Here is a 23,961-nt window from a genome sequence, read left to right as displayed (position 1 = left end):
ACTAAAACCTACTATGCTTGTCTTTTGACTTTACGATATGCACATGCAAATACTGCGGGTCGCTTCATCCGCATACTAGGTGGTAGCCCCACTGTGAGATGTTATGCTGCTTAAATGTCATGGCGGCCGGCCCGTTGGGTTGTAGGCAGACAGCTGTGTATTGTTCATAAATATAATATAGTTTTTTTTTTTTTTAAAGTATAGAATTTTAAAGATTTGTTGTTTTATAAATTGTATATAATGGATTATTGTATGAATTTGTTTTATTGTAAGATTTTAATTAATCAAACAATAAAGGATAGTTACTTACTTAAACTACAATGTATGTTGCAGCAGGAGCAGCAGCACATTTGGATTCCTAAACAAAGAAGTTGTTGCAGTAACTTCCTATTAAGTACAGTCTTACTCCTGCATTTTCCATAGAATGTCGCACATCACTGCAATGTAGGGATTCTAAATCATATTAGGTAGTTTCTGCACTGTACTGAAAGGAGGATGGCGTGAACCTACAGTTTGCTTGGTACCTAGTTATATAAAACGGCTTCATAAAACTAATCTCCCACTTTCTTAAATAATAAATACATTTATAGCTAGTGGGTTACAAAAAATCAAACAACGTCTTTCAAGTCTACAAATTATGTTAAACGTACAGAGTAAATCAATGTCCAAAGTGCCCAAGCATCTAAGATCAAAAAAGCTGCTTTAAGGCCACGGACGGACAAGCAGTATTTTTGTAGGATCAACAGTTAAGATATCTAAACAGTGGGGTTAAATACCATGCTGCTGTAGGCAGCACAGAGGTGCTTGGCAGATCTCTCTAAACAACCAAAGAAAGATTGAACCCCATTTCACGTCACTCTACTAATCGAAAAACACAAGGTTTTGATGCACATAACTCCCTTCAATGGCCCACAGAACTCAACTGCATTGAAAAATAACTTTTCAAAGATTAAAGTAGCCAAACCAAACATCTGTTTGCATGCGGGCTAACTGAAGCAGGGAGGTGTTAGCCACACAAAAGAGGATTTATGTTTTTCAAGCAACTGCCTCTCTGAGATATACAACACTGATAAATTCATTTAGGACTCCAGTCTTCAATGGTCTTTCATTCTTAGCTGAAGCCGTTTGTGGGACCTCAAAAACTACTTTACTGTCTCCCCTTTTACTTTATTAGCAATTTGTCTAAAACTTAGGGCTTTTGGATTGTTTACGACCAATCACGATACATTCATTAATATGTTGCTTAAAATTACAATCGCCATAAAAATTCTCAGGGTTTCTATGATCAGAAATTACTAGAATGATAGTAATATTAACACATTCTTAGATATATCCCTACATACATCTGGTTACCTTTGAAATCCAAGTAGTTTGCTATACAGCGCTGATCTACCGAATTATCTTAAATGTTCATTTCAGTAGTTCTAATAAACCTGAACTATTTAGTAGTTTCTCTCTCTCCCATATTTGAGGATTTGCAGGTACTGTTCGCATTCCATTTGGCTGGTAGCTTTTATGTTTTAGTTTATCTTCAGGTCATTTTGGTTCAAATGAACATGGACACAGTATTTGACTTTTCTATACCCTAATGATTCCTAACACCTTATTGACATGCTACACAATGTACTCAACCTTACTTCATCAGATCTACCATGGTTTGCATGCCTCTGCCATGGACTGCTATATGGCTCAGCAATGCTTAGAATGCAGGCACACAGATGAGATATGGGAGCGGCTCAAAGTAAGACACCATTGTTCCCTGCAGTGTACCTCCTTCGCTACCTCTCCATGGTCTGGTTTGAAGGCATGCTTAAAATATGGAGAAAATATTAAGACAGGGAGGCAAAGTACTCGACATGGACCGAGGAACTGACCGGCAGCTGGGAAATAAAGTAAATGAATTGATTCTCTCTCTCGGACCTCTCTTTTTCCTGTATTTGTACTTTCTGCACTGGATTACTGACAGTAGGAGATAATGGGTGAAGTTCCACGCAGGGGTGAAGTGGAGAAGTTCATGTCAGCAGTAACAGTATGGATATCACAGGAGCATAGCAGCTTTCATATGTGCTAGCAGGACACAGTTGCAAAATATGAGAAAGAGCAAGCAACGAAGGAGGGTAAGGTTCAAACAAGGTAAGTAAAATCGATGCCCACAAAAGTCACCTTTAGGTCAATCACCCAAACCTGGACTCAGATAAAGCCACATGTACCTTGATTGCTCAAGAAATACGATCAATTTGAATTAAAGATAAACTTAAATGTGCACCAGAACCAAAATCAGCTATGGCACTACATAATTTAGCAAAACAGACCTTTTGGATTCCACCCTAAAGTAGTTGAGTTTACTGCTGCTGAAGTACACTTTCTGGGTTAGTTCACACCAAGTCTTCAAATTTAAAAAAAAGTCTCATTTTTGTAGGATTCTGTGCTTGAGTGCTCCCTAAAGTGGATTGCAAATGCTGCTGTAACAAACATACAGACTTCTGCTTCACATTCTTACCCTGCTGAGAACAGGGAGCATTGGCCTCAAGAAGAAACCTTATCTAAATACTTAAATGCTTAAAGTTCTTGTAGGGAAAGGCCCCGAATTCAGAGTCCCCCTTTCGGTTCATAAGAGAAATAGATGGATTTTGAGAATCTTGACCCAATTAGAGGGTAGAAGCATCTGCATTAGAGTAATTCCTAAGCTTTTACAAACAAACAAGCACATGGCCAACAGGGCTCAGGGTCAGAGGCAGTAGTCTGACAGGATTGAAAACATTAATTCAATTCAAAATGAAAGGGTCTCCAGGAGATATGGAAAGACATTGGGGAAACAAAGCTAATAACAATAGTTAGACCGTACCCAGAAACTTGGTCTTTGAATAGAAATGCAATCCCATGTACCACAGTACTGTGTTGAGGCTTACAGGGTGTCATGTGGAAGTAGTCACTTGGAGCCTGTGGAAAAAAGGCTGGAAATGCGACTAGGACATCATCTCGACTGCAAGAAAGTCAAGCATTTGAAATTACTTCGATTACTTAGGAGTACAAAACCCCACCCCATTGAAAGGCTTATGGCCTCAGGAGATATCCCAGCATCAGGTGACAGATAATTTATTTGGTGAATTTTGAGTAATGCTAAATAACTATGTACTGCTTTTGAAATAACGGACAGGAGACTACTTTTTGTCACTTTTTAGGTTTCGACCTGGCGAGGGGCGAAGCCCCTCCCAGATCGAAAACTATTGTCTACAGTAGGGATGTCGGCCCCGCCTCTGCCTCTCATTGGCTAGCTCCATAAATGGAGGCTAGCCATTGGGAGACAGAGGCTGTCAATCGCGCTCTCTCTTGAAAACGCGATTCGGGGGCGTTTCTGGTGCTTTTTTTAAGCCCCGCCCCTTTGTCCCGGGCCGCGCTGCGATTGGCTGCCGGCCCGGGACACCCCCGTGACGTCATTCCCGGGCCGCGCTGTGATTGGCTGGCCGGCCCGGGACCTGACTGCCTCTGCAATTTGTGGCTTCAAAAATCGGGAGATTGCCGCTTGTTTATACGACTTGTGTCCTGATAAATCCAATTACAGCACCTTAGTGAAGCTAGCCAAAAAAAACCTGTGACTTCAAAAACTTTGCATAAGTAATGTGTCATGACAAACTTTGCTAAAACCATTATTAGAAGGTAGTTAGAAACAGCTGGACAGTCAGATCCACTGATGGACATTTAAATGCGCTGTTTATTGTGGGTCTTTTCTGCTTATTTGTCGTATGATGATGGGAGAAACTGACACAATAACAGTTTTCGTAAATATTGTGGAAAACTGAACGACCGCGGCAAATGTAAGCAAAGTTAACAGGTATGTATTTACCACGAACAAAATGACTAACGTTATCACACCAGTAAGCAATGTTTATATTTATAGGAAATAGTCGCACATTTTCGGTGCGCCCGTCTGGGTTTAAGATATTGAAATAGAAAGCTAAGTAATTACAAAACCAAACGCAAAGGAATAGAGCCAAAGCCAATCAGAATGGGCTGCTCAGCGGCCAATGCTAACAGGCCTGAAGCGCACGAATCAGCGACTTCCTTACAGACTGCAGCTGCAGCTCTGGCGGCTGCAGGCTGGATGGTTTAGTGAGTGGATCGGGGAGGAGACGGTGGAAGTGCTACTGCTGCCTGCCCTGCTCTAAACAAGTACCCTGCCGGTAAGTGGCACCCTACCGCATCCCCTGTTTCCGTTTGGATTCCTGAGCCCCCAAGGAGTACTTGCGGCTTCTTCCTGTTCACGCGTGTGTAGGTGTCCCGGCTGCAGGCCTTCTCATTGTCCTCCTACCCCTGCATACCTTGTAGGCTGTGTTATTGTAGCACACTGTTCTGTGATTGGTGGGTGGCAGGATAAGCCTAGGGCTATTGTGACTGCTTGACCAGCGGGTGCCGAGGTGTGTAAGACTGATGAGGGCAATAAATGAATAGCTTTAGTGCAATGAAATCCAGCTGCATAAATCTGTGTTTTTTCTGCTTTGTCGGTTAGTTTCCAGAAAGTTTGGTCAGTTAATTCCGAATGTTTCTGGTCCTTTGGGCTTCGTGGGCAGCCGGATTACTTCTGGAGAGGGAGGAAGATGTACATAAATGTATCTGATTTACTCCCTCACTTAAGAAGTTTGTAAGATTGACACATGAAACCCTTGCAGGCCAATATGTGAGGATTTCTGTTGACCAGAAAGTCCTGAGGAGGGGCACAAGAGATTTGGCCATTTGATCGTTTTATTTATTTTAGATATCAAGTTATTTATATTATCTGTAACGTCAGTTTTTTCCCAGAAATGTTGGTCATGAAAATGGGCTTGTGTCGCTGTATAACCATGCGACCCGTTAAGTCGGGAGAGGAAAAAGGTTTATCTGTGTGTTTCCGTGTCTGCTTATCGTATCTTTAGTCCGTGCGGGACAGTGACCATAGTAGAAACACTTATTCTTTACGCCTTATCACTTCCTTTCCAAAACGCTACTGCAGATAAATCAGTGCTTGTTTTTTTTCAGCGTTCTTTTAAATTGCGTATTCTCTCTACCCTGTGATGCATTTCATCCGTTCATGTACAAAGGTTTGGGTTTAACAAGTGAATTATGTATGTTTCCCTGGAGATCTTTGAGATTTTGAGTATGGACGGGCGGGAGGGTCGATGATCAGTGCTTCTTGTGAAACCTACATCCTGCGTCCAAGAAAGCTGAACATCTGTCGGTCTTATCAGTATCTTCTCAAAGCAAGCGTCAAGCCAGTATTTCGATTGCAGGCTGGTGTCACCGACATTCCGTAAACTGAAGTCGTAATCGTCCTTTCTGCGGCAACGAACTGGGACGGAGTCCGAAGAAAGTGACATTATCGCAAATATTACTTTGGATCGCAAACCGAAGTCAGTTTGACTGGTTCTACTTTGTAAAAGAAAGCATGGATAATAAATTCACTTTTTTTTTTAAAAAATGAAAGGAAAAAAACAAGCGGTGTCTTTGGACAAGACTCGGTGCGGTGCTTAATCTCTGTTTACCACTTTTTCTGTCTGCTTTCTCTCCATGGTGACCACTTTTCAGTGTATTAGTGCTGTAGTTGTTATCTCTTTCAACAAGAACAACTATTTTCCGAGTCGCTCCTGGGAAGAGTCCAGTTAATATTGCAGGCCTTTAGTCCTGAGGGGTCCATATTTCCCGGGACAGTCTTCTATCACAGCTTGGCCTCACTACGCTGGCTGATGTGCTTGGAACGTTGAAATCGCATTTGCGAGAGATTAAGCTATTGCCATTGTAAATGACAATGCCATTTATTTATCTGTTTTCAAAACCAACACATAAATAAAAAGTTTGTCATTCACAATGCCAATAGCTCAAACTTTTCCAAGGGCGAAACCGTTGCATTGTAAATGCTTGTTTCTTTTTGTAATGCTCTTAACCTTTTAGGTCTTAAAGCAAAAAGAAAGTTCAAAGAAGCCCAAGAGCAGTAGGGAGATTTAGGTTAAAGTGATGCACGGAGGGAAACACGGACTAGGAACGTTTTTTTGCTTAGAATACGATGTAACAAATTGGATCATTGCCAAACGAAAGGTATCTTACTCTGAACATCTTTTTTTAATGGCCAATGATTAAAATACTCCTGAAAGCAAACAACCATTTAATCTGCTATTTTTTGTCCAAAACACTTGTGTACTGTGCTGTTAGACACCAAAAATATGTTCCTCCCATTCTGCAGGGCCTTAGAAGTGGAAATAGCAACCAACGGGAACATGCTGGTAATGTGGAAACTCAGATGGGGCTTTGACTTGTTTCTCATGAAGATGATGAATAAGCGGACCATTTCAACTTCCAGAGACCAGCAATTTGTGACTGTTCTGGGGTGGAGTGTATGAGCGGCAGCATTCGTCTTAAACATCTTGAGTATTCACAGATACCTTTTGCCATAAACCGAAAGTAATTATTTTTACTCCCTCATTGTCCTGACCTAAAAATAACAGTCAGGTCCAAAGAGAGGTTTAGAGGATGAATTTTCAGCCAACACATTAGAGAAAAAGCTCTTTTTGGAACCTAAGGTGAAGTTCTTCATCACTTTAAGAAATTAACAAGTAAGAAAGTCTGAATTAATGGATGCACGTCTCAGTGTCTGAATATCACTATCAATTGTCTCAACTAAGAGGTGTACTCAACCCTTAAGTATGCATAAAGGAGGAAAAAAGCAGCCTGAGTAGGGACTACTGGTTCTACCAAGGCAAGGTGTAGATGTTGCTCAGGCAATGTAGTGTGATCTAACTGCCATCATCTTCCACTCAACTTTTTTAATTCTGCATGAATAAACCCACCAACTCTAACTCTACAACATCAGGACTTTTAAAGTGACTGCTCGTCATCACAAGGTGTTCAAGAGAAACAATACCAAAATCTAAAATGAGGAATAATTTCACCACAAACAATACTCTAACTGCAAGTGGATTTTGGGAAGGAATTTGCACTGGAAATGCTTAAAGGGGTGTAGGAAGCTGGCTTTTAATGTAGCAATGCCAATGTAAGGGCACACCAGGTAGAAAGTGCATGCAACCCTCATGTGTTGTATAGGGCTTACTTTAATAATCCCAAGTGCTATATTTGTGGTAGTATGGTTGTGCAGCTTCAGCTTAGAGGGGATTGATAAGCATTTGATGAACACAGTCAATAAAGGGTTCACATACTCTAAGAAAGTCAAACACTTTTTTTAAATTAGCAGATTTTTATAAAAGAATTAAGACAGCAAGATCTTTAGAAAAACATTAGTACAAGCGGAGATATCAATTTTGAAAGGAAATGGAAAGAAATAGCTAGAACAGTTTTTGATGCCTCCCCCTTGTACGTTACAATGTTATCCTATTGGAGAAAAACACATATAGCAAACAAGTACTTGCAAGCGGAGTTCAGAGGTGCCCTTTGTGACTTAAGGTGCTGTTAATCTGTCTGCAGACACAGCTGTGTCTCCCACCAGTAACGCTATGGGTTCTGTGCTCTGTGGCCTACATCAAGAGCAACCTGGACACAGCTGTCTGGAAGCTGGGGTCTTGCAACAGATCTTGGTCCCACTGATAGACTTTCTAAGACCTTGAACTCTGGACCTAGGATGTTCAGCCAGCGCAGCCAGTGAGAGACTATCATTCTCTCACCGCTTCCTAAAGCTCCAGCTACTTCTGTCCATTATATGAACCGCAGGTTAGTGCACTAGCGCCTCTCCTTTTTGGTTCCTCCGAAGACCACCTTAAATTCTGAATTTCAATGAGATAGTTAGCAGAAGAAAAAGAGAAAAAAAACGAACCCCCATTTAGATAGACTTCAATTTGCTTCTGTGATTGTTCTTTGGTATTTTCAAGCGGAATCGCAATTAAATAAAAAAATACGCTACATCTTTTTGGAAAAAGAGAAGTTAATCGCCCCAGTCTAAATTTCACGTTAAGGAGAGTAGAAGGGTAAATGTAATTCTGACCTCTGAAAGTGGGCTTAGAGATTGTGGAGCTAAACTGCAAATACCTGAAGGGAGAGGTGGCAAGAAAATCTTGTTCAAGTGGACTGTAAAGCATTCATGTATGGTTTCCTAAAGCGATTGTGGTCTTTTCTCACAGAGAACCTATCCGGGCAGAAGTGCACCTTACCACTGATCAATACAACCCATTATTCTTTCCACTGGAAAACCATGTACACAAGAATGCATTGTTCACTCTCTTTCTCAATGCGCTTTCCCACCAAGGTGACTCAGTGTTAGTCAGCTCTTCTGATACTAAGGATTAACCACAGGAAGAAATGGTGGAAGATCTTTGCTTCTGCAGAAGTCGTGGGAATTTAGGTTATTGGCCCTTGGTGTGACACTACCGATGAGTGGCTCCATCAACTTATGTTGGAGCAAAGATAATATTTTTACTCAAGAGGAGAAGATGTTTGCCTCAGTAGTCAGGAAATTATATGGAAGAGGTGGGCGGAATATAGAAGTCTATGGTTAGAACCACCGGCAGAACGTGAAGATAGCTTGGAGATAGAATAGGGGGCCAAAATGGAGGAACTGTATACATGGTTCTGTATGTGAAACTGAGAATGAGACGGTATTGTGCAGTGGGCTAGGGAGGGATCCGGGGGAGTTGGTAGAGGAGGAGGTTGGGGACAGGGAGGGAAGCCAAAAGGTGTATAGATTGCCAATAATTTGATGCTGTTGATTTGTTTGTAGTTTTCTCCTGAGTGTGGAGAGCTGCACCATATGCGCAATCGCTCAATAAAATTTGTTTTGAAAAAAAAAGAAATCAGGAAATTATCCAGGCAAATTTCAGAGTGTTGGCAGTAAACAACATCTTTTAGACTCTTATCCCACAACTGAGGACACCACCCCTGGAACAACCACCCCACCTTTCATACCGAGTCATTCTCTATGTACTCTCTATAGAGTTCCCACTCTCAGACTCCAGTGACAGCAGATTCCTCCTCGTCCTGACACTAGGAGTTCACTAGAGAACAGGTTTGTCATTGTAATGTCCCTCACCATTCCCATACCCTGCCTGTATGGCTGGTCACAAACTCCACCTTCACCAACCCTCATCACGAAGAATGCCCGACCTGGGGATCCACCAACATAAAACTGGTGATAGTCCTGGACCCCGACAAAAATGGGTGCCACAAAATGAATTCCACATTATCTGGTGGGGGCTCCAAGTCTGACCACCACTGGCAAGCATGCAAACATACAACACCTGCCTGCAGTATCCCCATCAGCAAGACTAGGACAGTCCAGTACATGGCCATCTGAAGAAACTCTCAAACTGTTATGATTCACAATGTACCCCAATATAGTCCTGGATAGTCTCCCAGCCTTTCACCTACATTTATCCTGCCATTCTAGTACATAACCGGTTTGGTGCTGACATTTTACCTAAATTAGGAGTGCATAAATGTCATGTGGTTTTCTCCGAAAACTAGCCTCCTTTATTATGCATGAGGATTCTCAGATTCACAGCAGGATTACCATCTTCTGCATAATAACTATGCATAAGGTTCATCAATATTGTCATCCTCGGTCAAGATGGCACAACAAGGTAGAACCCCGTGCGGGTACCTTTTGGGGATATAAGTACCATCTCTGTGCTGGGGCAGGCAGAGGAAAAAGAATTCCATGCAGACACACTGATGCGAGATGCTGAGAATCCTGCATGCAGACACTACAGCAATCAGTTGGCTGACATAATTTGCGGGATGTCCATCTCGAGACCAAGCCAGGATCCTTCTCTCTACCACATCAAGTAATGGGGAAGGTTCCATCCTAAGGGGATTCCGGGTTATACATCCACATACATGCTAGGTATACGTAGGTACATCTAGTTAGGATTTGCATCATAGGGGTACACATTATTCTGGTCTTGTATTTATATGCCAGCATATATCTATTGGTTTAGCATTATGGTAAAATGTTACCATCAATTTACTCTCTTGGTGCTTATACCAGTATACATCTGTTTCTGTCATATGGTTGTAGCAGCACACGTATTTTACGTTAGAATGACACTCGTTCAATAAAGCCTTATTGAAAACGTCCTCCATCGTTTTTTCGGTGTATCACTCCCGAGACAAAGTAAGCACGAGTGACTGAGCAAAATGTACTGTTTCCAGAATCCTTGAGGGATCAGGGTAGTCACGTTCGATAGTTGCCCAAAACTATTTTCTCCTGTTAAGAGGAGTTCATAGTGGCACAGTGAGCTAGCTGGTATACAGGCAAACACATGCATTAGGGGTGTCTGGAATCAGTCTAGACACCAATCCCACAGTTTAGGTTGTCTAAATGCGCAGATTCTAAATAGATTTATAGTAACTACACAACAAAGCGAGCACCGGAGTAGAAAATTACATGAAAAGCCAAGAACATCGGAGGCTTAAAGAGAGAGAGAAAGAGAGAGAAAGAGAGAGAAAGAGAGAGAAAGCGAAAAAAAGAAAAAGAGAGAAAAAGAGAGAGAGAGAAAAAGAGAGAGAAAGAAAAAGAGAGAGAGAAAGAGAGAGAGAAAGAGAGAGAAAGAGAGAAAAAGAGAGAGAAAAAGAGAGAGAAAGAGAGAGAGAAAGAGAGAGAAAGAGAGAGAAAGAGAGAGAGAAAGAGAGAGAGAAAGAGAGAGAAAGAGAGAGAAAGAGAGAGAAAGAGAGAGAAAGAGAGAAAAAGAGAGAAAAAGAGAGAGAAAGAGAAAGAGAAATAAAGAGAGAGAAAGAGAAAGAGAGAAAGAGAAAGAGAGAAAGAGAAAGAGAGAAAGAGAAAGAGAGAAAGCGAAAGAGAGAAAGCGAAAGAGAGAAAGCGAAAGAGAGAAAGCGAAAGAGAGCGAGAAAGGGAGCGAGAAAGGGAGCGAGAAAGGGAGCGAGAAAGGGAGCGAGAAAGGGAGCGAGAAAGGGAGCGAGAAAGGGAGCGAGAAAGGGAGCGAGAAAGGGAGCGAGAAAGGGAGCGAGAAAGGGAGCGAGAAAGGGAGCGAGAAAGGGAGCGAGAAAGGGAGAGAGAAAGGGAGAGAGAAAGGGAGAGAGAAAGAGAAATAAAACTGGGCCTAAGATTTGTGAGCTAATTGCCCAAAAGGTAGATCAGACACCTCAAGAAGTAATATCTGTCCCAGGATAGATGGTGGAGCAGAGATGAAGGCCTCAGGGATGTTGGGAGGGGGTGGCTTACCATGCAGCAGGCAGAGGTGGAATTGGTGCATGGAGCCTGTAATGAAGCTGGAGGATGGCTGTCCAAAATAAAGCAGCGGAGTAAGACAGCAGCAAACGGCCTAGTGAGACAGACCATATCTTCCTAATTCTGTGAGGAAAATCCAGTGTAAGGAGAAAAAAAAAAAGAGGATATAAATCTGACGCCTCCAGTCAGTTCTCTACCATTGTTGCCCGAAGAAAGAAAAATTAAACAGGAGCATTCAGTCTAGGCCGCTTGAAAGACATGAAGGAATGAGGAAGAAAGGTTAATTTTTAAAAAAACTGTGAAAAATGTAGGCGGTGAGGGTTAACGGATAAAGGGGGGATACTGAATCCTTTGTGTGGAGTTAGGACATGTGGGCACTCCGCACAGAACATCTTACTTGGCAGCCATCTATGGACTGAACCTATACCGCGGCTCGGGTTACAGTACAATATACAGTAAAATGGTTCAGTAAGTTAAGCACTCACTACTGAAATGTAATCTGTTATGCAAGTTACACCTATGATTCACAACAAAGCCAAGTAAGCATTTCACCAGAGGGAACACCACGGTACATCCGGCGGAGGTGATACCTTGGCGTAGTGCGTGAGTGGCTGGGGGCCTTTTTAGATTGCAGTGCACATTTCGACATAATATAGGAATGATTTGCAAGATGTGTCTTAACTGTGATGAGATACAGGGCAGTTTAACGTGTCTATATGGGCAGTAGGAAGGCTAATAGCTACATAAACACCTCGTACTATTCGGAGCACCTGGGCAATATTTTAGCAAATGTATGATGGCAAAATATACTTAAAAAACGATGTTCATCATAAGGAAGACTGGATATATTTGAAGTGTCATATTGTGAATCAATCGTTCTTCATTACTTAGGAAGCTGCCTATGTACGTGCCACACGACAAAGAGGTGTAGTGTGCAGAGTCCAGTGAGTCCCCAAAGGTATGGCAGAGGTTAAAGTAGATAATACCTTAATCTGAATGTATTGGTAGGTGGGCTGCGCAGTTAGGCTTATCGGGAAGTAGTGTGAATTCATTTGGTGTACATACTCCTAAAAGGCAGAAACACACACTCAATGACAATAGACTTTTCAATTGCAATACTTTCAAGTTATTATTGGCAAGAGGTTTGTATAGCATAAAACAATACTTCACATGTTCATGAAATGCTTGTCAATGTATAAGGAGAGACATTGTATGTAGGAGCAAACTTAGTACAGTACAGTGAGTGACCAATGCAATTCTTTGAGAGGAACTACAGCTGAGTAACTTACAGGTAGGTAAACTGTTTTGAGATTCAGTCTCTTGGGGTTTTGGTAAAAAGTAGGCAAGGGTCGGACCAAGGTAGGTACTGCAGCACTGGGGCGGCCAGGTGCAGAGGTCACTGGGACTAATGGTATCCAAAAATTAGCAATGAACGCACCACCAGCGGCACAGAGGCGGCTGGGTGCAGAGTGCAAAGAACAAGTCTGGGTGGGAGGTGCCCGCTGAAACCAATGGAGATCCACAGTTGGCAAAAATAGCTGAAGGCTCGGTTCGGAAGGCCGATTGAAGGAATCCCACAACTGGAGAGGTAAGTTGGATAGAGGGGGCAGGGGATGCCGGGACACCATAGGTTGGGCAGGGCACTCCTAGGCCTGGGGCTGTGGGTGCAGGGTGTCTTTAAGAGTCTGGTTTCTCTCAACAGATACCGTTGCGGGAAATTCTTCAGATTAAGGCTGCAGGTATCAAAGGGGGATATCAACAGAAGTCATCCATTGCAGGTTCCCAGGTCAGGATTGCTCGGGAGAATTCACTGGGTCGGTGGGCCACATGGACACGGCCATGGGCTTGGGTGCGAGGGGGTGAACGCAACACATCTGCCTGGGTCCGAAGTCCTTGAGTTAGTGTAGTAACCACGCTAAGCTGGTATGATGTAAACCAAGTAGGTTTATTTACAAGTAAGTTAAAGGTGGTAAAAGTCTTGTAGATGGTAATTCACAACCCCACCAGGAGCAGCCTGCTAGCTGCTCAGCCCCTCTCATTAACTGTCACACCACATTCAGTCACCCAGGCATTCTAGTGAAGGTCCACTCACCAACATTCCATACAGAGTAGACACACACAGGCTGAGCAGCTAGAGTGAAGAAACATTGGGAATGAAACATCATGTGAGGATACTACAGTTAGTTTCTTGCTGAACAAATACAGTTTCCAAGGGAGACAAGAGTCTTTGTTAAGGACAGCAAGAGTCCTCTGGGTTATTCGGGGTAGGTGGCCGCGGGCCACGCCGGTTTCTTGGAGCAGGGTCGCTGGAGGAAGACAGGCTGGTAGGAAGTCAGTGTTGTCTTCTCCACTGATGCACGCCTCTTTGGTTCTTCTTCGTACGTCGACGAATCTGAGGAACAAGGTTCAGGGGAGCCCTTAAATAGTAAATCTAAGGGAGTTACGGAGGTCAGGGGGCAGTACCCAGTGACTACTTCCACTAGTGTGACTACACCCTTTGGGCGCCCCCTCCATTTGGGGAGAGGGGCACATCCCTGTTGGGCCTAATTCTCCAAAGCAAGATGAGTTTTCACTAGAGGGTTTCCCCTCAGCTCGTGGCGATCCTTAGGGTATGCCAGGGTGTGGTGGACACTCCTACTTTGCTAATTAAGCTTCCCGTCTGTAATGCTGCCAAAAAGTGGAGTTATAACAGGGCATTTCCACTAGTTGGAGCTGCCAAATTGGCCCAACACAAGGTAAGAGCCTTTGAGGCTCACCTCCAAATATTGCTGTTCCTGCTAAGGGGAAGTGAGACGCACCTTCACCCAGATCAGGCTTTGTTTCTGACCTCCGAGAGCACATAGGCTCTCACCCCATGAGGTCAGAAACCTGTGTGGTGGTGGCTGGCTGGCAAGGACCGATTGGCCAATACACACAAATTCGATAGTTTCAGGGAGCATCTCTAAGATGCCCTCCGAGTGCATTTTAAAATAAATCCATCACTGGCATCAGTGTGGGTTTATTATGCTGAGAAGTTTGATACCAAACTTCTCAGTCTTTAGTAAAGCAGTCATGGAGCTGTGGAGTTTGCGTTGATAAATTCCCAGCCCATTTACTTAAAATGGCTTTAATTCACTTACAATGTCTGTGAATGGCACAGACACTGTGGGAGCTTCTTACTCATGCAGCTATGCCCTCACCTGTGGTATGGTGACCCTGCCTCAGGGCTGTTAGGCGTGCTAGAGGGGTGCCTTACTCATGCCACAAGCAGTGTTGCACCAAAACACGCAGTCTGCAATGCCATTGTGTTGGTGTTAAGGTGCGGGATCTCGGAGGGTGGCATACTACATGCTGCAGCCCTCAGAGGCTCTCTCAGGTCAAAAAGGACTTGGTACCAAGGGTACCCTTTACGAGGGACTTACATGTGGCCCAGAGGTGTGAAAATTGTGGGGAAAAAATGTACAGTTTGGGAAAGAATAGAAGTGCCGAGGCCTGGTTAGCAGGGTCCCAGCACACACTCAGTCAGGTTAGCATCAGGTATCTGGCAGAACGTTAGGGGGTAATCATTCAAAAAAGGCACTTTGCTACAATTGCCAAGACTGTGTAATGCATAGTTTGAGCTCTTCAGAGTGGGGCAATAGGGCGACATTCTCATGAGGTAAGGAACTGTTCCTACAACTCCTGGGTAAGATAACGCTGTAGAGTGGATGCCTAGCATGAATAGAGCAAAGGCATGATGTAACACTAAGAGTTGAACAAAGGTCTTTTACTTGGGGAGTAGATTTGTTCGATTCAGAGTTGTGAAGTTGATTCTCACTTGTGTCAAAGAGGTCGATAGAGTCCGCCATGCCTATCTGGTCATATAAGCGTTTTGGAGTGTCCAGTAACTATGCTACATATTTTTGTTAAGTATATATTTTTGTTTGGTTTCTGTGAATGTGTTTGTGCTTTAATTTGTATATATTTTTTCTATTTGCTGTCTTGTCTTCCTTGCAGAGCAATGATCTCCGGAATACAATAATGTGAGAGTGAACATCTTACATTTTGTGTTATTTTTTCATTTCAGACAGAGTTTTGGATCTAGGGATTCCTGACATTATAGATTCTTGACAATACAGTATAGGATAGTAGGATGAACTAATAAAAAACAACCATTGACGGAGACCGCTGACCTTTGAGGCCTATTTGATGACAGTCCAAACAGGTTGACCATTAACACAAGGTAGTAGAGTATTTAATGTCTCCTGGCATCATTCTTTTTTGTTTTTAAGCCTATCAGAACATTCAATAATAAAATACGGTTAGGACAGTTCTAGGTAGTTTTAACAGTTTATGTTTTTTTGTTTCTGGTGGATGTGGAGTGACAACTCTACAAATATAATTTTTTTTAAAACAACTCGCTTCCACTTACTGATGTCGAACCCACCTTGAACTAATTTTGGTCTAGGGTGTGGGAATCCAGACGATGAAGCCTGTCACATTTCGGTGAGGGACTTGCATTTCCCAAAGATAACTCAGTATGGGGAAGGAAACAACTATAAGTAGCCAGATCTGTTTGATGTGTGGATGGTAATTTAGGGAGAAGGAAGGTCAGGGTAAATGATCTCACCCCTCTTTTGTGTAAAAGCCTAAAGAATATCTCCAGCACGAGGGTGTGCTGTTTCATGAATGAGCTAGAACTAACCCTGATCATTTAATCATTAGTTAAGTCCTACCATGTGGACACATACAGAGCTTTGTGAACAGGGGATTCAGGCCAAATGGGCATCAGTGCCAATAGTGCCGGTTTATATAGTAAAAGTGTGCATTAGTCAATTGCCATTGGTGAAACTTGGTGAATTTGCAATGCTACACAAATGTGTACAGCTCGTTAAGTAGCAACCCCTAATTTTTCCGAAAAGTAAGATGGTATACAAATAAAAAAAAAAAAAAAAAAAAAAAAAAAAAGCTCAAAAACCCGGTAGAAGGACACGCTAAGCTTTTGAGCAATCTCAAAAATAAACAAATGCGATCACATGGGAAACGTGCCGCTCGGCAGATCTGAGTAAAAGAGCTGGCACCTATGCACCTCCCCTCAGGTGGTTATGTTGGGCAGACTGCTGCAGCGAGTCAATAAAAGAATGCTTGCTGTGCCCTGAAGGTCGCGTTAGGCATGAGGACAATGAACGGTTAAAATTGAGACACAGATTCTTTTTTACCGGTACATAAATTAACTTTTTTATTCAAATAAAATACCGCAAGTATGACAGTTAAGACATGCTCTAGTACAATAACCTGAAAGCAATTCTGTGACTTCAATCAGCACGGACTTAACAAACCGGTAACACTTGCGTTGCTCTAGCAGCAATTCTTTATACTAACACTTTACCCTTCACTTGCCCTTTTGTCAACACCGAACTAATAGCTGCAACTTCCAAAACGGGCATTCCGCGTGCAGCGCTGTTTAATAATCAACTAACTAACTTGCTTATCAGGCTTCGATGTTTTCACTTTGAGAACGTGCAATTAATATGCGACACTTCAACAAAGATGTCCACAGAAGCCGACGAGACCGGCTCAAAGAGACAAAGGGAATGACCTTTAGTCAAGTTGGAACCAAACAAACGAACAACTTCTTCAGAACCGTCTTAATTGCTCTCACTTAAACACGCAGCTTGTATGGAGCACAAGTTGTTAAAAAAAAGTGTAAGTCAAAATATAAACCTTGAATTCGCATCAGACGTTTCACACTTCAATAATTTAAAATTGTAATTACACTTGAAACAACCTTTTGTTGACATTAACATTGAAACCGGAATGCAGAACAGGTAAATCTAGATCGCTAATGGAAAGTTGAATCAGCAGCTACTGATTGTAAATCCAGATAGCACTTGCCAAGTTTCCACAGATGTCACTGAAGCCACATAGCACTGCAGCAGGGTCTGTAAAGGAGAGCTCACTTTTTTTGCACAAGTCGAGAAGAACAGACGTTAGGGAAAAAAAACAAATGTACTAATTAATGGCGGATCCAGAGGCCCTCGTGTTATCTTGTTTATGAAAAGGATACAGATTATACCAAACACAGAACTTTCTCTATGAGGATTATCTGCAATCATGTTTTAGCCGTTACTTTCTGACCCAAAATATCTCAGCCTGGTCCAAAAGAAGATCAAACTAATTTTGACATACAGGCACACTTTGTTCCTATATCAGATGCTTAATGTTTTAGAACAGACATTTGTTAAGCAGGGAATGGAAGGAAAATTCCAAATATGATAACCATTATATAGCTGAGCACTGCACAAAATAAAACACTTCTAGGGTCTTCTTTAACAGCAAACACCCGAAGTGCATCAGAGCAAGCTGCACAGAACCAGACAGCTACCTGATCCTTGCCTTCGAGTTAATACTGGAACACATAGCGGTGTACAACAACGGTAATGAGTGATAGGAAAAAAAAGATTCCTAACATTCACAAAATGTAGCCTAACGAATACTATGAGAATCACTCGTCCTTACTCATCACATCTTGGGGCAGAAAATAATTGGACAATATTTAACTAGATTGTGAATTTGGCCAATAGCTGGAACTGAATACCCGACACACACCGCATGAACTGCCTCATTTCCCTAATGAAATAGACGTTAGTGAGATGCGGTATATGCAAACACATAACATTTATGTAAGTCCACAATGCTAATAGAGGCTTACCTTGTTTAATAGTCTGTTGGCACCAAAGCACTTGATGGGTTCGAAGAGTACGCAAACATGGTATTTTTACAGTCTGCAACTTAAGTGAAGTCACACCGCTGAAAAGAGGACTGGAGCAGCTCGTGGCTACTGTGCGCAGAAGGCCTGCCATGGTGGTTACTAGATCTTACAGAGGTCTGCCACTTCTTGTTCTTCACCTAATAACATCAGACATAAAAACAAAATTAAGCATCATTTGAAACCAAATTAAAAACATTTATTTAGTGAGTAAATATCTGCTAAATTCGGACAGAACTACAAAACCTTACACGTTGTTATATGGTTTAATTTCTATGAACAGGTATAAGGAATCGGATGGTCAGAAGAAAAAAATTAAAACGTGTCGCCCAGAATAAAGAATGGTTCTGGTTTATAGCTGGATCAAGTCGCATCTTGAATATAATGGGGCATGTCACTTATTTGCTAAGAGAACCAAACAAAATTAAGTTTAATCATTGTAATGTCCTGTAAGCCAGGCAGGCCAACTGAAATTTAAGAGAAGAGACCTCTAGTAGACAGTGCTGACAGCAACAACATCCCATTAGAACACACCTTTAGTTCCAGTTTGTATAGTTTGAAAGAAGCCTGATAAATAGGTAGCTTGTGGTTGAAAACTTTGCCAGCTTTTTGTAAGGTTCCGATTTTACAGTACACAACAATCAAAAATACCAGGGATATTTAATGGCGCACGCTTGTTCAATGCCATAAATATTTGATTGGCACGAGATGGCTTTGATAGAACACTTAAGCAGCTAATCAAGTAGACCAGGATGCTGACAGGGGATTTCTTTGCAAGTATTTCTGCTTTGTAAGCTCAAGTAGAACGCACATGCTTTTACTTAACTATTTTAATCATATACTTCAGAAGTTAAGGTAAGAAGTATTTCATAAGTTAGTCTTTTTGACTCCCAATGAATAAAAGGAAAAGCTACAGCAAGAAAGCCAATAACATCTTAAGATAAGAACCTACTAGAAATGTCTTCCACCAACCCACTCCGTTCTTCCCATAAACTCATTAAAGGGACATTCTGTTCGAAATCATTCTGCCTCTAAACACTCATCACATTGGAAATGCGGAGAAAGACAGTTTACAAAGTGAAGACACAAAAATTCATTTTAATAGAGCATAATAAACGTCGGCATTCATTCTATAGTACTCTGTTGAAAAATGACCATCCCTGAAGGGTCACCCTAAACTTTTGCCCTTCCTCCTCCTCTTTTTGTTTTCCATAGGACTGTGAGCACTAGTTTACTAATGGGTCCCTTGTAAAGTGGTGTACCATATATCGGGGCCTGTAATCTAAATGCTACTAGAAGGCCTGCAGCACTGGTTGTGCCACATACACATTAGTCTTTCAAACTTGTCTCATGCCTGCCGTTTCAACGCCTGTGTCAGCAGTTTACTGCCACTTCGACTTGGCATTTTAGACCACTTACCAAGCCTTAAACTTCCAATTTATTACACATAAGTAACCAATAAAGTAGACCCTAGTTAGCCCGAAGGATAGGATGCTGTGTGTTGTAACTTGGCACTTGGTATCACCCACTCCCTCCAGTTTCCCCCCTCCTGCTCCCTCCCCATTTGGTATGGCCCATGCTGTCACTGGAGGCAGCATTAGAATGTTGATCAGTTACGATCCTGTCAAGCTGGGAGCACTTGTGTTGAATTTAACTTATTAAATGTTCTGGAACCTTACACCGTGTGGACCTCATTACTACACTGTGCAAGTAAAAGGTAGGACAAGTACGTCTAAGTTTTATATGTCCCGGTAGTGACAAACAGCTAAATTCCTTTTCTTACTACTGTGAGGCCTCCTCCTCTCATAGTCTAGCAGTGAGAATTCTGTAATACACTTTTAAGCTGTAATTCCTTATTAGAAAGGGAGTAGCTGCATCATGTTTCATATGTTTGGAATACTATTGATAAATCCTTTTTAATGGTAAAGTTGGATTTAACATTACTATTTTAGAAATGTCATTTTTAGAAAGTGAGCATTTCTCTTCTCTTAACTTGGCTCCATGTGTCTGCAGCCTGTCTCCAATTCACATCTGGGATGAGCAACAGCTACACTTTCTGCATTTCCTCTAGACAGTCACAAACACAGGAAGGATGAGTATGACAGAACTCATCTGCATTCAGATAGCTGTTCCTGGGGGGAGCAGACACTTATACCTGTTTAGACTGTCCTGTTTCCCACACAAAGGGCTAATTATCCCCCACACATTGTCTGGCAGAGAGAACTGTGATGAAAGGGCACCTGTGCACTACAACAGCCTGCTTTGAAGTCACCCCCCCTTTTCAAAGGCACATTTGGGTATATGTACTGGGGCTCTGACCCAGACAAGATAGTGCACTACTGGACCTGGGATGAACTCTGCCAGACGTAGACTGCTGCGTTACAAGGATTGCCACACTACTTTTCTGCTGCTCTGGAAGAACTGCTCTTCTGCTTTGCTGTGAAGCCCTGCTGATTTCTGCCATGTGGAGAACAAGGACGGGACCCATCTCACTTGACCCCAGAGTGAGTCCAAGGGCTTGCTTGCCCCCCGTTATGTAGACTCAGGGCCATCAAAGACTTCCTTTAACTCTTCCACAACTGCTGGACCCGGTCATCCCTGAGCCCTGCCAAGTGGTGCGAATCCACTCATGGGTCCCTGAAGGTGATTTTCTGCTGTCCAGAATCATCAAAAACCAGCGCAGTGATGACTGTGCGCCAATCGCAACCAACGCATTGCTCTTCGACACCGTTGCGAGAGCTGATCGACGGCATTGCTTCAATGAACTGCACGGCTGACGACAACGCATTGCTTGCATCGTAAATGGGTTCTTCGTCGCCTGTGCGGATCGGAACTGAAGCATAGACGCTTTCCTCCATCCAAGGTACTTTCTCAGCGGGACCTACACAAGTCCTGTAGCCGGCCTGCCCTCCATCACGGTGGTGTGAACTTTTGGGCTTGTCTCGGGCCAGCGTGACCTCAATTAACCTCTTAGCAATATGGACTTCAAAGCACTACATTTATTTATTAATATTCATAACTCCGGTTCTACTTACTGGATTTTTGACATTTTGGTCTTGTTTTTTTCATACAATTCTTCTCCATTTTTCTAAACCTGTGTGTAGTATTTGTGTTTGGGTAGAGGTAGGTGTGTGTGATATATATATATATACATACACACACACACACACACACACACACACACACAGAGGTAGGTGTGGGGAATGGAGGTAGGTGTGTGTGTAGAGTAGATGTAGGTGTGTGGAGTGGGGCGGTAGGTTTGTGGAGGGGAGTTAGTTAGGTGTGCATGGAGGTAGGTTGGTAGATGTGCATGCTCGCCTGTGGAGGTAGGTGTGCGTGTGTGTAGTAGAGGTAGGTAGGTGTGTGTAGTGGAGGTTGGTAGGTGTGTGTAGTGGAGGTTGGTAGGTGTGTGTAGTGGAGGTTGGTAGGTGTGTGTAGTGGAGGTTGGTAGGTGTGTGTAGTGGAGGTTGGTAGGTGTGTGTGTGTAGTGGAGGTAGGTAGGTGTGTGTACTTTACAAACTGCCTTTTTAGATTGGCAAAGAGCAATAAAGCCCATCTACCAGAGGATGAGCACAGGTAATTTTTAGTGTGCATCTCCCTTACCCTGACTAGGATTGTGAACCTGACTTGAACAGAGTGCATATCTCTGCCACCGAAGACCCAATTTCTAACACCACCATACACCTTTTTCCATTGGTTCCTTTTTATTCGTGATGTTCCTTGTGAATACCTACATAATCAACAAAGTAAATATTCAAAAATGAAACCTGTTTCTAGCTGAAAATTTCACTCGAGCAGGGTGTGCCACATAAATCAACTTATTCTTGAAATACCCACAAGAAATACTAGCTTTCTGGTCCCTTGCATGCTCTCTTTAGAATGAACTTCTCCCAACCCAGACCAGCCGCCCCTCCTTAAATTCAAGAAAAAAAGCTAAATAGCTCTCACTTTTCCATTTACCTTCGTCTCACTGAACCTATCTCACCGCATCTTCTATGAATATACGCCTACTGCTCTTTTCTGGTAGTCCTTCATTAACCTCTAGCCCTGGTTCACCAGGGTCAAGGACTCATGTGGAAATTGATATTAAAACTGACGCTTCACGTACATTTCTGCATAATTCTTTGTTACGCATGCAAATCTTGTACCCGCCTACCCTAACACCTGAAGCCTCTATGGTTCAAGTGGTACTTTAAAATTACATTAATATATATATTTTTTTTAATGGTACGTTTTCAGTGTCCCTTCAACTGTACCACTACTTTTCTCAAAGCCGACAGTAGAGCCTGATTTCTTTGTCATGACACTACACCAGCCTTCATGAGTGCCAATTTCTTCATAAATATGTTATTTAATTTCACAATCTTTAACTCACACACCAAGGCCAAATGTCAAAGGCACAAATGAGCAGTCTGGCTGAGTGCTTGAGGTACACCAGTTATATTGCCAGCACAGCGTCTAATGTTGTTTATTATATCTGTTACAACACGTCCCTGTGTGACCAGGAGCCATCAAGACCACCACCAGAACCCAAAAATGGTCCCATCTACCTCATGAATACTGATGACGTAGGATGCAAATTGAAACACACAACAATTCGCTCTCATCTCAGGGATAGTGGCCTGCTGGAGTCAGCAGACCACTATGTCTGTGAATGCTTTTAAATAAATAAAAAAAAATCAAAATGCAGCTCGCTGTTCTTAAAGAAAAATAGGATGATAAAAAAAAAGGTTTAAAACAATGTTTTTTTTTTTGTTTTGTTTTTTAAGAGGCAGTGGTCCTTGAGACTACTGCCTACGCAAAAAACTGTTTTTCTACCATTCACAAAGGGGAAGGGTCCCCTTATGGTCACATTTACCAAATCGCTAAATGGGTTTATTACATTTAAAAAATTTAAATAAACTTACTTGTTGCAAACCCTGTGATTAACCACATTGCAGGTTTTGCAATCCTAGTGAGTTCCTACAGCTGAACCCAAGTCTTAAAATTAATTTGAGTAGGCTATGGCTCTCTGTGGAGAAGTGTGGCTCACTGGTTAGAGGAGGCAGACCTGGAAGTAGAGGTCAGCCCGTGACCAGGGTTCAATTCCCGGCTCGATGGGGTCTTGAATCCTAAAATGTCAATGGACTCGACAATTCTCGCTCCGGTGCCTACTCGATTCACGGGTTCACACTCTGCGACTCTGGGCAATAGCTTGCTTAATCACCACAACGGCCCCTCGCGGTGGGATGCCTGGCTTTCACCTTGCGGATACCCTGCCGGGGTTATCTCACAGGGGAATACCAGGATGGGTTCCCTAAGCAAGTGCTTAGAAACCGCTCGGTGATTTGCGCTATATAAATTCCTGTACATTTACATTCAAAAGAGAATCCCTTTACCACTTCTTGCTAGTAGCTATTTGGCGAGTCATTCCACATTCATTTCAGTGCTTAACTATTTTAAATCTCAATAATACATTGAACTGTCAAACATTTAATTATTTTTCCCACTGGAGTGTTGAATAGAGAAAGTTTTTTTTCTCACTGTAACAGGTTTTTTATTTTTCAACATATTTAATCATGACTCCAAATGAAAGCTAGACATATTGGCTTTGCCAATGCTTATCTTTTTATGATTAATTGTCCAGCTCTTAGAAAACTCCATGTTTAAGTGATAATTGAACCACACGCAGTAAGTTTACGCAGCAAATCAAATAATAGCTACGTGAACATGACCACCTCAGAGCATGTGATTCTTAAAGCACATCCAAAATGACCTACAGAGCCTTGGAGAGCTGGGTTGCATTAACACCCTGACCATTCGACCTTCAGGAATTAATGGGCGGGTTGACCACGTGAGCAGGCTACTCCCTTCCGTAAGCAGGAGGTAGCAAGCAAGGCCTTTCTTGCTACTTTACACTTACAATTCTGAGCGAACATTCCATTTCGGACTAGCAATGACTGGAGAAGAAGAAAGCCCATCTTTCATACTCCCAGGCCACTTGCCAAAATGTGCCTAGTGACCTGAATACAGACACACTACAGCGTACTGCCGACAATTAAAAAAATGAAGGGGAAAACGGTGAGAGGCATCATTT

The 23,961-nt window shown here is 42.5% G+C and overlaps 1 protein-coding gene across 2 annotated transcripts in view; it reads right to left on the bottom strand.

The window, feature by feature from the left end:
• Nucleotides 1-23,961, bottom strand: part of NNT (nicotinamide nucleotide transhydrogenase) — a 405,237-nt gene that overhangs the window by 375,242 nt on the left and 6,034 nt on the right. For both annotated transcript variants that reach the window (XM_086960606.1, XM_086960607.1), the window contains exon 2: nucleotides 17,829-18,025. In XM_086960606.1, coding sequence (XP_086816732.1) covers nucleotides 17,829-17,979 — 151 coding nt within the window. In that variant the 5' untranslated portion in view covers nucleotides 17,980-18,025. The remainder of the gene's footprint in view (nucleotides 1-17,828; nucleotides 18,026-23,961) is intronic.

This window comes from Lissotriton vulgaris, chromosome 3_1 (assembly GCF_964263255.1).
Source record: "Lissotriton vulgaris chromosome 3_1, aLisVul1.2, whole genome shotgun sequence".
NCBI classification, from domain to species: domain Eukaryota; kingdom Metazoa; phylum Chordata; class Amphibia; order Caudata; family Salamandridae; genus Lissotriton; species Lissotriton vulgaris.
This window is presented reverse-complemented; position numbering and strand designations above follow the sequence as displayed.